Source organism: Lynx rufus, unplaced genomic scaffold (genome assembly GCF_022079265.1).
Source record: "Lynx rufus isolate CCGP_SWC_20201006 ecotype Redwood Valley unplaced genomic scaffold, mLynRuf1.p SCAF_18, whole genome shotgun sequence".
NCBI classification, from domain to species: domain Eukaryota; kingdom Metazoa; phylum Chordata; class Mammalia; order Carnivora; family Felidae; genus Lynx; species Lynx rufus.
The window spans coordinates 25,268,855-25,284,370 of NW_025814832.1; the positions used below are offsets into that span (position 1 = coordinate 25,268,855).

The following is a 15,516-nucleotide window of genomic DNA, read 5'->3' on the forward strand; positions in this document are numbered from 1 at the left end:
ATTCCATACGGGGTCTCCCAAGGCAGGCTGAGCCCAGAGACGAGAGACACGAGGAGGAGGGCAAAGGACCCCCCTGCCACTTTCCCTGTCCCCCAAAGAACTACAGGTCCAGAGAGTATGCAGCATTTATTACAAAGCCAGGAGATACAAATGTCCCAGGGCAGGAGGGTACAGTCACAGCACCTCAGACACAGGACAAGGTGCAAACACAGACAAACCTGATGGGGGGGGCTCCCAACCCCAAACACCTAGGTTGCAAGGAAGTCTAGCCTCCTCACCTCCTCCCCGATCTGAGCTATGTACACTGGAGGGAAAACAGGTGGGCAGGAATCTGGTGGGGTCTGCCCTTCAGGGGGCAGTCCACTGACCTCGCGGGACGGAGCAGAGGTCAGAGCCTACAGGCTTCTGTCTTCTTGTGCTTTTAGATGCCTCTGTCGCTCTTTCTTGACTCTGCCTCAGCTGGGGGTGGGGAGGGGACTGGAGGGCTGCTGGCCTTTGGCACAATCTGGGGTCTGTGCTTGTCTGAGGTTAGCCCCACTCCGCCTCTCCACGGCACTCCAGGCCCCCAGATGGGACTTTCCTCCCAGCCTTGCTAGTCAGAGTTTCGGGGTGGGGTGGGGGGCAGGGGCAGAACGGGGTGAAGCAGTTCACATTGCTAAAGCCACAGTGGAATTTCAAGGGCTGAGGCCTCCCGTGGCCCGAATCTTCTCTTCCACGAGATAACGATGCAAAGGCCACACACACAGGAAAAAAAAGAAAATGGCAGAACTATCTATTCTTTGCACAAAGTTTCCACTGCAAGAGGAGGAGGTAAGGGAGATGCCATCTTCACCACCCACTCACTCCTCAGAACCAGGGGATAGACTGCATTTGTAAAAGGCACTGTCTTAGCAAGTCTCTGGACATTCAACAATGGGGGGGGGGGGTGCTGGTGGGGCCGGACAGCAGCCAAAATGGGGAAAGAGAGAGGGTAGACCCCGTTCACAGCTGGCTGGAGTTGTGCCTAAAGCTTTGGGGGCTGGTGGGGCTCCCCCAACACCCCATCTGCCTTGGGAAACAGGAGGATGGAGTAGAGCTTTACTGAGCCTCAAGTGGCCCTTCGGGTCCATCGCCAGACACCCCCAAAATAAGAGCAGGGCAAATTACACAAGACCCCCTAAAAATGAACACTCCACCCCCCACACATACACACACACATAAAGTTTGTTTCCTGTGGCATTTAAATTAATCTGGTTGGTCCATAGAAAATAAGTATGTATATTTGGTTTTTCCTATGTACATATATATATAGATTTATTTATAAAACCCGCCCCCCACCCCTAAGGCGGGAGGAGCTGGGGCAAGTAGAAGAGGTGGAAAAGGGGCCCAGAAAAAGTGGAGGGGTGGAGAGGCATGGCTGGAAAAGGAGGGAGAGGGTCCCTTTCCTCAAGTTAAGGGGGGCACAGGAGCTCCGTTGACAGTCATCTTGCGCCCCCTGCTGGTGGAAGATGGTGTCTGCAGGCAGTTCGAGGTACCCCCGTTGGCAGCTGTGGTGGCCCCACTGGCTGTCGCAGGGGGAGTAGGGGAGGTAGGGTGGGTAGCCGGGGGCCCATGGGAGCTGGGAGAGCCATGGCAGGGGGTGGCTGGGCTGGGAAGGGAGGAGGAGGTGGCTGGCAGGGTGGCAGGGCTGGGAGCCTTGTCGCTGACTGACTCACACTCAGATGCCCCGCTGGTGTTGGTGCCCTCCGAGGGGGTGGGTGCTGTGGGCAAGGTGAGCCGCTTGCAGGCCGGCTGGACCCGATACTTGAGGGGGAGAGGGCCATTCTGCAGGGAGAGGGGGCAGAGAGGCAGTGAAGGGGAGGGTGTCGGGAGAAAGAGGCCACCCAGGAAGCTACCCAACCCTCACCCCACAATGCCCAGATAGAGAGGAACGGGGTCCGGGCCTTGGAGAGGAGCAGATAGGCAAACAAGACTGACCAAGCAAGGCCAGAGATACAGGGGCACACAAAGACCCAGAGAGGCAGACAGAACGTGCAAGGCCAGAGACCGGAGAGGAGGCTGGAAGGCAGGAAGCAGCATCCGCTCCTCCACGGCCACCCGACCCTGCTTTCTGCCCCAAATCAGGACATGTCATCTGCCAAAGGGTCCTTTTTCCCTTTAGAGTGTGGGAGGCCATCATCGGAAGACGGCCGGAAGCGGCCGGCCTGCTGTGGCAGACCACCCTGGACATGCCCAGATCATGGGACAAGGCATGAACCGTGATTACTGGTCACTATGTGGTCACTGTGGCCACAGACCAATGCCAGACCCTGCAGGGCTCCCCTCCCGGCCCTGTCCCCGCCCTGCACCCTCCCGCCCAGCTCACCCGCCGCCAGGGATAGATGTAGGCTATATCCATGAGAGTGTAGTACTCCTTCAGTGGCTCGTCCTCGTATAGAACCTCCACCTGGAGGAGGAGATGGAGAACACCATTACCCAGTTCAGGTTCAAGGCTCCAGCCATTTGGCAGAGAGGCTCCTAGCTAGGGGTGGGAAGTGGGGCGATGGGGAGGAGGGACTTGCAGGTATTCCCTTACTACTTTGGGGTTTCGTGGGGGGTTTGACTTCCCGGTCAGGCTTGTCCCAACCGAACTCCAGACCACCAGACGGAGAAGGAAGGATCCAGAGAGGATACCCACATCATTAACAACCCCTGCCTCCCGCCACCCACACAGCTGTCTGAATCCCTCAATCTCTGGCAGGTCCTCCAGAGATAAAGGGGGGGCGGGGGGAGGGGGCAAAGAAAAAGCCCAGGTGAGAAAGATCTCGCAGAGCACTGGCTCTTGCCCAGGCTGCAGTGGAATGACCCTGGACGCATTAAAAAAACACATGCTTGGGGCAGCTGGGTGGCTCAGTCGGTTGAGCGTCCGACTTCAACTCAGGTCGTGATCTGGCCGCTCATGAGTTCAAGCCCCCTATCAGGCTCTGTGAGGACAGCTCAGAGCCTGGAGCCTGCTTCAGATTCTGCACCCCCTCTCTCTCTGTCCCTCCCCCCACGCACGCTCTGTGTCTCTCCCTCTCAAAAATAAACATTAACAAAAAATTAAAAAAAAACAACAACACATGCTTGGATCTCACCAGACATTCTGATTTAATTGGTATGACATGAGTCAAGTTTTAAAGCCTCCCACACGATTCTGATCTGCAGCAAAGTTTGGGATCCATTGTCCTAGAGCCTTGATACCCAAAGTGTGGTACACAGACCAGTAGTATTGGCAACACCTGGGAACCTGCTAGAAATGCAGAACCTATCTATGCTTTAACAAGATCTTTAGAGAACCAGTGACGTATTCGAATTTGAGAAGTGCTGTCCAAGACCTCCAGTGGAATTTCAGACTGGTCTTCCTTCAGCCAGGTGGCCCCAGACAACCCCCTATATTTCTGCACACATACCTCTGCCACAGTTCTGAACATGCAAGCATGCACATGTGCACACATATGCGCGCACACACACACACACACACGTACACTCCGTCTTGGTTCCCGTGCATCTCTGCACACTGGCTTCAACAGACAAAGACTACTCCACCCTAATCTTGGTTTCAATTACCCTTCTACTCAGCTCAATTACACAACCACACAGGTCCTCGTGTCACCCAGCCTGCTCAGAACAGTGGCTGGGATGCACAGATTGCCAGATGCAGCCACACAACAGACACTCAGTTTCTGAGAGGGCCCAGGGACTCACCTTGTATTTGCTGGGCACATCCATCTTGTTGCGAAGAAACTTGGCGAGATGCATGACGGTCATGGCTGCTGGGCATTGCAGGAACCGCACCCCTGTCTGCTGAGGGAGAAGCACCCAAGGGCTGGGGTCCGCCCCAGGCACTCTCTCCCAGTCTGCATCCCACCCCTAGGCAGGTCCCCAGCACTCACCTTCTCCTTGTCCCCATCCCCATTCTCCAGAGGACCTTTCTTTTCCTCCCGGTCCCTGGGGGAGGAGAAACAATGAAGCTAGAGAAACCCTGAAGCAGGCAGGATCCCCCAACACACACATCCAGAAGACCTTCCTGGAGACACCTTCTCCTGCTAGGGGAAGGGGGCCAGGGTGGGAGAGAGGGGCGACCCAACCTAGGACCCCCAAAACCAGGCGTGGCTCAGACTTGCCTGACACCTTCATAGAACTCGATGGAGAGGCTGACAATCTCGTTGTCGCTCAGAGCTCCTTTCTCCTGCTCCAGGACCTCGCCGCGGTCCTCATTGGAGCCGTTGGGGACTGCAGAAGGAGAGAGAGCTGAGGGGCTGGCCTAGGACGGGGACAGGAGCCCCACCAAGGACCCTGGATCTCACAGCTCGGGGGGGGGGGGGTGGTGAGCGCAACCATCCTCTGGGCCGGGGCGGTGACGCGGCGGCACGTGCAGGGCGGACAGCCCGGGGCGGCACCACCTGCTCAGGGGAACAGGCAAGCGAACACGCTCACCTTCAGTCAGGGGGTACGCTGCATAGAAATCCCGCCGTCGTTTCATCTCATCTGGAAGAGGAAAGCAGGGTGAGGATGGAGCACTAGGCAGGGAAGCGTGGGGCTGTGGGCAGGATGAAACGGGGGTAGATACCTTTAAAAAGCCCAGGGACCAGTTTATAGACGATGTCTTGCAGGGTTTTGTCAGATCTGGAAAAAGCATGGAGTCCCATCAGCAACCACCTCACCCTGCTCTCCCCAGCCAGGAACCCTTATTCCCACCTCCCCTCCTTAGATCCGGGGCACAGGCACCAGGGTCCCCAGAGGCACGGTCTTTACCCCTCTAGTACTTCTCAGCCTAGACAAGCCGGATACGACACAGAGGGAGGGGAGGGGCCTTGCTTCTCCCCCACCTGCCACCTTGGCTATAGGATGCAAAGAGCGCTGAGGGACAGAGGGCAGATGACCCAGAGAGTCGGCGTGGGCGGGAGGGACAGTGCCGGGCCCACCTGATGCTCAGCAGCGGCCTAGTTTTGTGGACCTGCACATCACACATGGGGCAGTACTTGTTGGTCTCCAGGTAGCGCACGATGCAGGTTTTGCAGACTTGGGGGTGGGGGGTGGAGAAAGAAAGGAGAGTCAGAGCCCCCTTCGTAATCCAGGACCAGCCCCCGACGGCCTCTGCTCAGATTCAGGTATCCCTTCCTCTCCACCTTGTCCCCGCAGCTCAGCCCGTTCAAAGGCTCAATGTGGTCCTGGTCTCACCCCTCCTCCGTCCTTGGGGGAGGAGGGGCCGTGGGAGTGCGTGCGTGCGGGTGTCAGGCCAGTGTCATGTACCAAGCAGAAGGGGAGCCCCAAGTCCGATGGAGTACAAAACAACAGCCCGCCTGCTGGACACCTCCCAGGGTCCTGGACCTCTGCCACCAAGCCCAGTGTGCACGTGCGGGGGCACGTGCATCTTCAGGGGCTGCAGCTCCAGCCAGAGGATGGAGGAGGGAACCGAGGGGTCAGGTAGGTGAAAGCTCCTGAAATAAACCTCCGGGCTGACCCCTCCCGTCTCCCCCCTGCCCCTCAGGAGTCTCTCTGCGGCCAGGGACCGCCACGGGGTGCACGGACGCGCGTGCTCTCCAGGGCAGGGCCTTGTGCTCTGCCCTCCCCAGGCAGTGCCCCTCCGACCTGGCCAAAGGCTGCCCGTCCTGAGCAGCGGCCCCTCTGCCCAACTCACAGGAATGCAAGCACTCCACGATGGTAGTGGCGTCGATGAAGTACCCCCCGCAGAGGGCACACATGAGGTGAGGGTTCAGCTCTGTGATTTTGATCCGTGTGGTCCGATGCATGATGCCGGGGTGGGGGGCAGGGGGCCTGGGGAGCGTCACCCTGAGAAATGAAAGTGGAATCAGAAACCCAGAGGCCCAAGAGCCCCTCCCACAGTCCACACCACCCAACGTCTGTCCCGAAGCGCAAGGTTTTTGCTCTCTGCCTCCGAGGCCAGACTGGCTACGTGCATGGGGTTGGCTCCTCCTGGCCCCTCTTGAGTATTCACCGGGTACGGGGGCTCTGGGGACGCGTGCCACCTTGAGCGACACCATCGGGCTCCATCTCAAGAGCAGGAGGAAAGATGAAGTTAGACCAACTCTCCAGAGGAGGCAGGAAAATTGAAGAGAACAGAGTTTTTCAAAATGTCTCTGATCCCAATCCACATTCACTGAAGTGAGTGCTAGGAGCTGAGGACACTTAGACCCCCCTCTACCCAGGTGCAAGGCCCCTGCCTCGGTCTTTCTACTCCATCCTCCCCTCCTTCCACCCCATCACCCTTCCCCCAGGAAGGCAGTCCCGGAAACACTGTGGCCATGGGATACCCTAGGTTTAGAGGGAGCACCCCACCACCTCGTCCTCCTAGCTCTACATCCAGACTGGGCCCGGAGTGGCTCCCTGGAGGTCCACCATACGCTGGCCATGCAGGTTCCAGGCCTGGCGCTCAGGCAGGAAACACGGAGGATGGTCCTTACACGCCCGAAGTTGGGAGCACACAGCTCCAGCCTGACCCCAGCCCCGACCCTGCAGGTAGTGGCAAAGAGCCTGGGCAAAAAAGACTGCTCTTGCCCCTTCTGCACAGTCCCCGCTGGACGGCCCACCGTGCAAGTCCCCCGGTCCCACACGCAGTCCGGGACCTCCCTCCCAGGCACACACAGCAATTTCTCCACGTGGACACTGCTGCCACTCCGGCTGCCTGTCCCCAGGCTGTCCAGTGACACATCACAGGCTCTCAGAGATATGCCCGCCAAAGCTGGGCAGAAAGTTCTCTCTGCAGCAGCCCCGAGCACCCAGCCAGGCCTTGGCAGGGACCTGGGAGGTCAGTCAGAGCCCAACTCTGAATTGGCTGATATGCCTAACTTCTCGGTATAAAAACCAAACCTGCACCTAGAAGGGAAGGCCCTTCCCTCCCTCCCTCCTCTTTCCCAGAGTAAAAGCCCAAGGCGTGAGGCTTGGGAGAGTGGCCAAGCCCCAATGACTCCTTCACAACATACACCCTTCTCTCCTTTCCAGAGAGATTTCTAAAGCCACCATATTGGGTTTTCTAGGACCAGAAATTCACAGCCAGGATCAACAGTTTCTATAGAGACCCCAGGATGAGTTTGGCCAGGACCCAAACAGCCAACAGAGGCTGGCCAGAGACCCAAAGAGATGGAGAGACAGACACAAAGGCCACACGCGGGAGAGACACCAAGTCTGCAGGGCAGACAGAGGGGACCAAGCAAGCCCAGAGAGCCAGTGGAGACACAGCGGCCTAAGGAAGGAAAGGGGCTCCTGTCCCAAGGAGGGCGGCCTAGGCCGGCCTCCCTGCAAGGGTTCCCCCCTTAACAATTACGCAGAAGGCTTGCTGGCTACTCCACTGTTTGGTCGTTTCCATAGTAACCCTGTCCCTGGCAAGATGCCCAAATATTATTACAACCATCGAGAGGAGAGAACAAACTCCAAGTGGCTGTCTCGCTGAGTGTGTGTAATATCCATTGGATGTGTACGTGATGTCTGGGCTTCCAAAACTACTTTGTACGACTGCTTGACCTGTGCGTGTGTGCGTGCGTGCGTGTGTGTGTGTGCATCCAAATGAACCTCTGTGTGCATGCACAGACAGAAACAACACATTCTGGTCGATGCTGGTTGCTATCAGCGCATCTCACACCCGGCTCTGTCTCTCCCTCTCACGTATGCACACGTACGTACACACAAAACACACAGGCGCTTCCCACTGCCTCAGTCACCTCATTCACACACTGGCTGGATTTTCACAACACACACTGGCTCTTAAGAACTTGCATGCAGTTCCTGCCTGGTAGACTGTGGCCTCAACACGCAGGAGTTCCTAGGCAAGGGGCCGTGACCTTTACCCTCTCACTTCCACGAGCATTTGTGAGAATTCGGGCCAAGATCATCTCTCAAGCTCCTTTCTAGATGCGCGGGAGAAGGAAGGAGCTGGTGGAGCTGACTGTATAGAAATATTCCTCCTTGTCTGGTATAAGAGCAGGCCCCCCTCGCCCGCACTCCCAGCTCCCCCCACCCTATCCCCAGGGGCCTCAGACTGCTACCTCTGGGGCTGGGGGTGGGGAGAAGCACTGATTGGCTCCTCACCTGATTGCCATGGTTACCTGCAGGGCCCTGCCAGCAGGTGCCAAGAACAACTGTAAACAGGAGCTTGGTTCCCCCACTGTTCGCCCCCCACACCTGACACCCAATTCCTTCCCAGCTGCAACTGGCCGGTGTATCGCGGAAGGAGAGGGAAGAGGGGTGACGGTGGCTGGACTTCTGGCTGTCATCACGTTAGGGAAGAGGTTGGGAGATGGGAAACAGCGTGAGGGAGAAAGAGAGAAGTTCCGTGAAGCAGAAAAGGGAGCCAAGGGCCATTTGGAAGTGGCCTCTGTGGAGCTCTGGGGGCCTTAACAGGTCAGTCCCACTGACACCACCACAGCGGACCTGTGCCCTGTCCCCCATGCCCAACTGCAGCCAAGTCATTCAACACCTTTTGTCCCCAAACCACTGTTCTTTGCAAGGGCATGATGGCTGGGCAGCCCATCCTGGCCCCTGGGGATACGGGTCTTGGCCACAGTGGCAAGAAAGGAGCTCGGGTCAGCACCCAGCGCCAGCTCCTCCTTGCCATTCAAGCCTGACCTTTGTCTTTCCTCTTCTTCAAAGCCCCTACTAATTAGAGACCACCCCCATCTCTCCATTCTAGCCAGTCTTTTTCTGGAAGCTCTCTGCACTTTAGGGCTCTCTTGTTTTTGTTTTGTGTTGTTTTGATTTTCTTCTGCAAAACTGGCTGTCTTTGATAACCCAGAGGTCTCTGCTCCTTCAGATGCCCCACGACAGCATTCTCTGCTCTGCCTTTCCTGCACATGAAATTAGCCCCACTCCCCACTAGAAAATCACCAGGTCTTAGGAAAAGTCACTCAAGGTCACATGCAGACACCTAGAACTGCGGAAGTAGAAGGGATCTTAGAAGGCGTCTCGTCCAATCCTTTCATTTTCCAGATGAAGAAATTCGGAAAGAAGTGACTTAGCTAAGGTCATGCAGTAACGCAGTGGCAGTCCTAGGAGTAGAAACTGCCTGGCTCCTGTTCCAGTGCTCTCTACACACTGGCACCCAGGCCAGGCTCCCCTCTCATCTAAGAAACCAATAAGCCTGGCCTGACTCCATCCAGGCAGGTGGAAGGCAGAAGGACTCCAGGTTCCTTAGAAGACTGCTCAGTGAGCCTTCTGGGGGAGGTCAGAGTCTGGCCCAAACATGACCATCAGCACACATTCTCACCTTGAAGTAGGAAGAGGGAAAGCGACTAATTGCCTCACCCCACTTCCACGGAACAGTTAGAGAAACTGAGGCTCCATGGAAGCACAGTGAGCCAGAATGCACTAGGTGCATTCCTCTGGTAGCTGTGTGGGTCCAACTGCACAAGCTCTGTGTATTTGTGTATGGAGGGGGAGCACAGGGGTCCGCCTGGGGACAATGTCAACCTCTCAGTGTTCCCTGATCCTTGACCCTGGGACCTGCCCCTCCTTGCCAGCGGCGTCAAAAACATCCTCTAGTCTCCTGAAGCCGGGCTCATTGTCCCCTCTCTGCTCTCCCCCCTCAGCTTCCTAAGATCAAACAAAGACAAAACCCAAAATATACACCCAGAGCTACACATTGCCGAATATACACAGAGGCACACAAAGCCAGACACACCCCCTCCATCTCTCTCACACAACACACAAGGCCAGACAGACACTACACACACACACACACACACACACACACACACACACACCAGGCCAGACACACCCCATCACACATACAGCCAGACCAGAGCCAGGCCCACACTTGCCAGATGTATAAGCCACCCCCACCCACCCCAGCAGCACACCGTCTGACATCCCTGCCTGAAACCAGAGCTGGAAATACACACTAACCTTTTGTGCATCCCCGGTCCACCCAGGATAAATTATAACATAAGTCTTCCAGCAACAAAGGCAGTGCAGCTCCCAACCTCCACTCGGGGGGCCAGAGGCTGGAGGAGTAGGGTGGGCATCTGACCTGCACAAAGATGTAGCCTCTTCCTGTTCAGGCTGTCTCCATTTCCATGGCAACAGCTCCATCAACCTAGACCTCTCAGGCAAGGCCAGGGGCAGCAGAGAGCCCCCCCGCCCTCCTGCCCACCCCCAAAGACTCCAACTTGAACTCCACTCAAGCCACACAGGGTGGATACTGAGTCCCAGGTCTCACCTGGGGTCTGTTTCCGGCCTCATTCCAAAGACAGCTCTAAGGCCACAACCTCCAACTCCAAACCAGGGAGCCCCTGGGAAAACCTCCCTACCCAAAAGCTGCAACAGAGCCGGCTTTATGCTCCTTCTGCAAGTACTAACACCTTGGAACAGAGTGGAGACGGGGAGAAGAAGAGAAATGAGAGTTTCAGGAACAGATACAAACTGCGAGAGGCCCAGAGAAGGAGGCATCAGAAGACAGCGGGAGACAACCAGGAGACAAACCCCCTACTTCCCCCCCTCTCGCCCCCCAAGCAACAGGGAGCTCAGGAGAGACTGAGGCATATATACGTATGGTGGGGGTTCCTCTAAGAGACAAAGACCAGGAAGAAGCGCGGGGTAACACTTCCACGATATTTACAGGCAAATCCACCACCCCCAGGCCTCTTCCTTCCCCACCTCAAGCCATCCGAAGCAATTCTGGGCAGATGGGGGCAGTGGGGGAGGGGGAGAGGCATGCCTAGGCCCACTGTGGAGACAGGAGGGGCAGGGGTGTCTGCTGGCCAAGAGGTCCCACCCCCTCAGAGCTAGAGGAAGGAGGGCCGGAGGAGGGAGGGGGCAGCCCGGCTCCTCGGTGGAAGAGGGGCCCGTCGGTCAGACCCCTCCTGCCTCCGCTGGCGATGGGAAATATCGCGATAACTCTCCCCCCTTCTCCCTTCTACTCCCTCCTCCCGGGCTTCCCCCGGAGCCTGGGTCAGAGGATCAGGGACCTCAGTTACCGGGTGGCCGTTCCTACCTTCCCTAGAGTCAAACTTTCGGCGGAGCCCAAGGAGGGGTGTTCCGGAGAAAGAGGCTCTGCCCGGGTGGTTCGGGGAGGGGGCGGGGCGCCCAGTCCGGGGCTGGGGGGAAAGGGACCTCTGGGGGAGGTGCCCGAGAGGCCGGGGACCCGGGCATGGAGGAGCGCCCTCCCCCGGCCCCGCAGCGATCAAAAAGGCATGTCGCTTTCCTCCCGGTCTCAAGTCCCTGCGCGTCCACGACGCCCCAGTGCCCACGGAAGAAGCAGAGAACGACCCCTCCCCAGACCGAAAGGGGTAGTGGGGCAGGGCCAGAGGCCGCTCTGGCTCGTGGGGCGGGCGAGGGGGGCAGAGATCCGGCCCCGCGCGCAGCCCACAGCCCTGGTGGCTGCCTCGGACCCTCCCCCTCGCTACCTCAGGAGCAGGTCTGCGAGGGGGCTGCGGCACAAAGAGGTGGTGGTCGAGGGAGACGCCAAATCGCTAAAAGGGGGAATCCATTTCGGCCATCTTGGAAGGGAGGAAAGGGAAAAGGGGAGAGAAAAGGGAGAAAGAAAGGCGGACGGGGCGAGCTAGGATAGGGGCTGGCGGGGTGGGGCGGGGACGCGAGAAGCAGGCCCGGTTCGGAGTCTCCCCCTCCCGCAGGGGTGTGTAAGGAGGGATGGACCGGCCCCCCAGCCCCGTTCCAGTTGCGGAGAAGGAAAGGACAGGGAGTCTGCCTCCACTTACCTGGGTTCGGGGTCCGGTGGGTCTCGGGGAGGGGGGGATGGGAGGGAGGGAGGGAAGGGGGGGGGAGGGGGGGCCGCAGCCGTGTCGCTCGCTCTGGCGGCGGGAGGGGAGAAACCTACGGTAAGAAAGGAGTTTGTGAAAGCGGCTTGGGGTGGGAGGGAGAGAGGGGAGGGGAGGGGACGGAGGGGGGGAGGGGAGGGACCGGGGCTGGGGGGGTACAAAATGGCTTTTTTTCCTCCAGACAAGAGTAGGTCCCGCCCACTACTCACCCACGTGACCTCATTCCTTCAGGGTGTTTGCGGAGAGGGGAAGAGGAGGAGGGGGAGAGGCTAACGCGGCTGCCCCCACACCGGGTGCCGGGCCCCCTAAACTAGGACGCGACCTCACTCTTCCCAAACAGACCCTGACCCTGGAGGATGTATCCTCTTCTCTGTTAACCTCTGCAATTAACCCTCCCCCCCCCAAGTTGTGTGTGTGCCCCCCAACCCCCTGACCCTGCGATCCCCGCCCCTAAGCTGGGGCGCCTGGAAAATGTTGAAATGAGGGGGACCGGGCTGATATGTGGTTCGTTCTGCAGTCCTACACGGCCTGGACCAAAGGGCGCTGGGTTCCGGCGGGGGACCCGACACCTCCGGCCACGCGTCCAGGGTATTTTCATTCACTCTAAGTGACACTCCCTTAAAATTAACAACTGCAACGGTGGGAAGACAGCGTGTCCTCCCCACCCCCCTGGCCCCTCTCGGCGGCGGGATCACTGGCTCTAAAATGCCACCGCCCGGGACCCAGCCAGGGCGCCCCGGGGAAGCGAACTGCCGGGGGACGGAGGGAGAGGCCGAGGGGGTAGTCTGAGTGGGGGGGGGGGGGTCGGTTTGCTGGGGTGGAGGCTGGCGCCTCCCGCGTGCTCGAGCGGAGAAGAATGGAACGTAACCTGGGCTGGGAGACCATCTGAAGACCGGGACTCACTCCCGGTCCGGGACACAATAACCCGCTCGAATGCAAGAGGCCCGACTGGACTAGAAAACCAGGCGCCGGGGCCCGAAAGCGGGCCCGCGCTTTTTCTCCTCCCCTGCGCTGCTTCCCGCATTTTTCGCCGGGGCGCTCCGAGCTCTGCGCGGTTGGTGCGCCTCCCTCGCCCCGGCGGCGGGAGGAGCCGGGCGAGCGCAAAGGCGGCTGGTGCCAGTCCGCCTCCGACCGTCGCTCCCGGCTCCTCCCAGCGCTCGGGCTCCCGTCCCCAGTGGCTCCCGCTGGGAGGGGAAAACGAAGAGGGAGGCTTGGAAAGGCAGGGAGGAGCGGCTGAGGCTGGCGCCGGGAAAGCCAATCGATACTCCGTTACGGCGACGACCCGGGCCCTGCCTCATTAGGACGGTCGATTCGCTTATTCGTTATTCAAGATTTATTAGAGATGGTCACCGGGTCTGTCCCTCCAGAGAGCTTGATTTTCCGGCCAGAAGGGCCATTAAGCGCACTGGCGGTGGGTGGCTCGAGTTAGGAAATTAGGAGACAAATATTCCGCAAGCTTCGTAGCGCCTGCCTCCTGCTTCCTTATGCGCTCGCAGCTCAGGCCGCCCCGAAGCCGGGCCCCCCTGGACTGAATGCCTTCACCCTTTGGCCGGCGACAAGGAGACCTGCGGACATTGGCCGCCAAGTGACCTCAGAAGCTTCAGCCTTCAGCCCACAGCAGCCAAATGGGGCGGAGAGGAAGAGGATGGGCGGGAGAGATTTCCTCTTAGAGGGGGTGCTCGGAGAAATCGCGGGAGAAGATGTGGGGAGGGGTTAGAAAGCCCGGTCACCTACTCCCCTGTCCTTACGCGGGAATACCAGGAGTTTGCCGCCCCTCTTGGAAAGGGGGCTTTTGGCATGGACACACCCACTGTCCCCAGGGCAAGTGGGTCGGCAGCAACCCGAATTCTGCCAGGGAAGACTCGCGCATCCTCTACTGTCCCCCAGTTGCCTTGTGGGGAGGGGAGCGCAGCAGGGAGTGTCACTCCTTTCCTGCTAAAAGATTCCTGGGGCAAGAGAAACCTGTAGGGGCTTCCCGAAGACCTCCATCCTACACACGATCCACAGGGGCACCTAGGGCTGCTTTCCAAGTGTGTGTACCGGAGTGGGGGGTGGTGGGGGACAGGTATCAGCCAGGAGGAGGAGGGCTGGTAAGTCCACACTTTGGTCCTTTCATCCCGGAGTGTTGCAGCTAGGGGGCCCATCACACCCACGCGGGTCCATCCACTCGTTCCTCAGAGAGTTATTAAGCGTCAGTCACTAGCAAACCACAATACAGAGGGATGAACACCCCACTACTCACTAAAACTTCGTTTTAATCGTTTCCATCCTGGGCAACCAGTCCCCACCTCCCTGGCCTTTCTGACTTATCAGGAGAACTTTCTGAGAGCCAATCTTTCTCACATGTGAAGCTCTCCGGTCTCTTGACAAAAAAGCACCTGTCATGTACCAATGTGAAATACTGTACGAGGTACTGGAGACCTAAAGCTGATGAGCCAGGCTTTAGCCTGCAAGGAGCTCACGGCCCAGTGGGTTTACATAGCCTGTCCCGTCAGCTTCCATGGCACTGGGTATCCCTCCAGGTTGCCCCCACCAGCCCTGTGAGCACCTGGTAAGGGTGGGTAAGCACTGGGGAAGGTTTTCACAAGAGGTGTCCTTTGGGCCCAATCTTGAGGAGAAACCAGATATCCAAGAGAACTGCCTGAGTCCTTTGCTTAGCTCTTCCTCCTGGAATGTGCCTCCGGCTGCCATTAGGTGCCAATGCTTCCCCTGCCTTCTGTGCTAGTTGTACGACCTCACAGGGGTCTCTAGCTGACGACTTCTCATCAGAAGAATCACTGTGTCTGGCACAGACTAGAAGCCTCCAGAGGGCAGGAACCCTGGGAAATCTAATTAATTATTTCTGGCACATGCCAAGAGCTACTGTGAAATTAAGATCCCCTAGAAAATGATGACAAGGGCAGGAGAGGGTGGCTCCTCTAGGGATTTTATGACTGTCTTTGCCTCTGTGTCCTTCGCTCCTTCTCTCTCCCCAAGACAATGTCGTTTGTCAGTTTCTGCTTCTGTTTCTCCTTCTCTGCCCCACTGCTCTGTATTTCTAGAAAAAATAGTTTTGTTGTTGTTGTTTTCCTTTTTTGGAGGCTTCGCATATGAACTGCTTCTCTTTTCCCTCCATTTTCTTGGTGTCTTCCTTCCACTCACCGCACCTATTTTTCCCTGTCATCTCCCTTTTCTGTCTCTCTGTATCACAGCTCTGTTGTCTCTCACCTTTTGCTTCATCCCACAATTTCTCCCTGCCTTTGTCTCTGGCGCCACTTTCTTCCCTTCCAAACATAATATTTCGAGAGGGTAACATCGATTGAGGCAGACAATGGAAAACTGTCCCACCTCCACTGTAAATTCATTCTTAATCCTACGAAAAATGCAACCTGAAACGTATTGCACAGCGAGACAAAAACCTCTGTCTTTGCCTTTCCTGCAATCCAGCCTGGGGGCGGGGTGGGAGGTAGGCGGTGGAGGAAAGTGCTGGAGAAATAATCCCATCATTGACTGAACATCAAGGAATTTTCAATCACAATGACCCTCTGACTTGCTATAGATAAAAACATCTGCCGTTTCAAAACGGAATTTGGCATCTTAGATGTTGGGAGGATACCGCTTAGGTTTTTCTTTTAGTAGAAGGGGGGGAGAAAAAAAAGGCAGCGTCCCTGGGTGGGCTCGAACCACCAACCTTTCGGTTAACAGCCGAACGCGCTAACCGATTGCGCCACAGAGACTGCGACAACTGCCAGCGTGGCGGTGAGCCGAGTCAATGGGAGCGAGCCTATGACGGCGCAGGAATCCAACG

The 15,516-nt window shown here is 57.7% G+C and overlaps 1 protein-coding gene and 1 non-coding gene across 4 annotated transcripts; both read right to left on the reverse strand.

The window, feature by feature from the left end:
- Positions 1 to 111: 111 nt before the first annotated feature.
- On the reverse strand, positions 112 to 11,887 carry PCGF2 (polycomb group ring finger 2). 3 transcript variants are annotated; one of them, XM_047081159.1, is made up of 10 exons: positions 11,670 to 11,887; positions 5,642 to 5,793; positions 4,926 to 5,022; positions 4,571 to 4,626; positions 4,438 to 4,488; positions 4,125 to 4,233; positions 3,894 to 3,948; positions 3,706 to 3,804; positions 2,345 to 2,425; positions 112 to 1,803 (listed from the first exon to the last, which is right to left on the reverse strand). In XM_047081159.1, exons 2-10 carry the CDS (start codon positions 5,751 to 5,753, stop codon positions 1,426 to 1,428), a joined length of 1,038 nt encoding a protein of 345 aa, XP_046937115.1. In that variant the 5' UTR covers positions 5,754 to 5,793; positions 11,670 to 11,887; the 3' UTR covers positions 112 to 1,425. The 3 variants fall into 3 exon arrangements, with proteins under 3 accessions (XP_046937115.1, XP_046937113.1, XP_046937114.1); XM_047081157.1 differs by lacking the exon at positions 11,670 to 11,887 and adding an exon at positions 5,960 to 6,095; XM_047081158.1 differs by lacking the exon at positions 11,670 to 11,887 and adding an exon at positions 5,960 to 6,094 and having other exon boundaries at positions 3,706 to 3,801.
- Positions 11,888 to 15,371: 3,484 nt separating this feature from the next.
- On the reverse strand, positions 15,372 to 15,445 carry TRNAN-GUU (transfer RNA asparagine (anticodon GUU)). The gene has a single exon. It is a non-coding gene; the product is annotated as a tRNA-Asn (tRNA).
- Between the last annotated feature and the right edge of the window lie 71 nt (positions 15,446 to 15,516).

Excerpts from the sequence above, each read along its gene's own strand:
- PCGF2 (XM_047081157.1), bottom strand. The coding sequence starts at position 6,015 with ATGGAGCCCGATGGTGTCGCTCAAGGTGGCACGCGTCCCCAGAGCCCC. Across the intron at positions 5,794-5,959 it reads CCCCAGAGCCCCCGTACCCG|GGTGACGCTCCCCAGGCCCC; the intron begins GTGAATACTCAA and ends TTCATTTCTCAG. Across the intron at positions 4,234-4,437 it reads AGCGTACCCCCTGACTGAAG|TCCCCAACGGCTCCAATGAG; the intron begins GTGAGCGTGTTC and ends CTCCTTCTGCAG.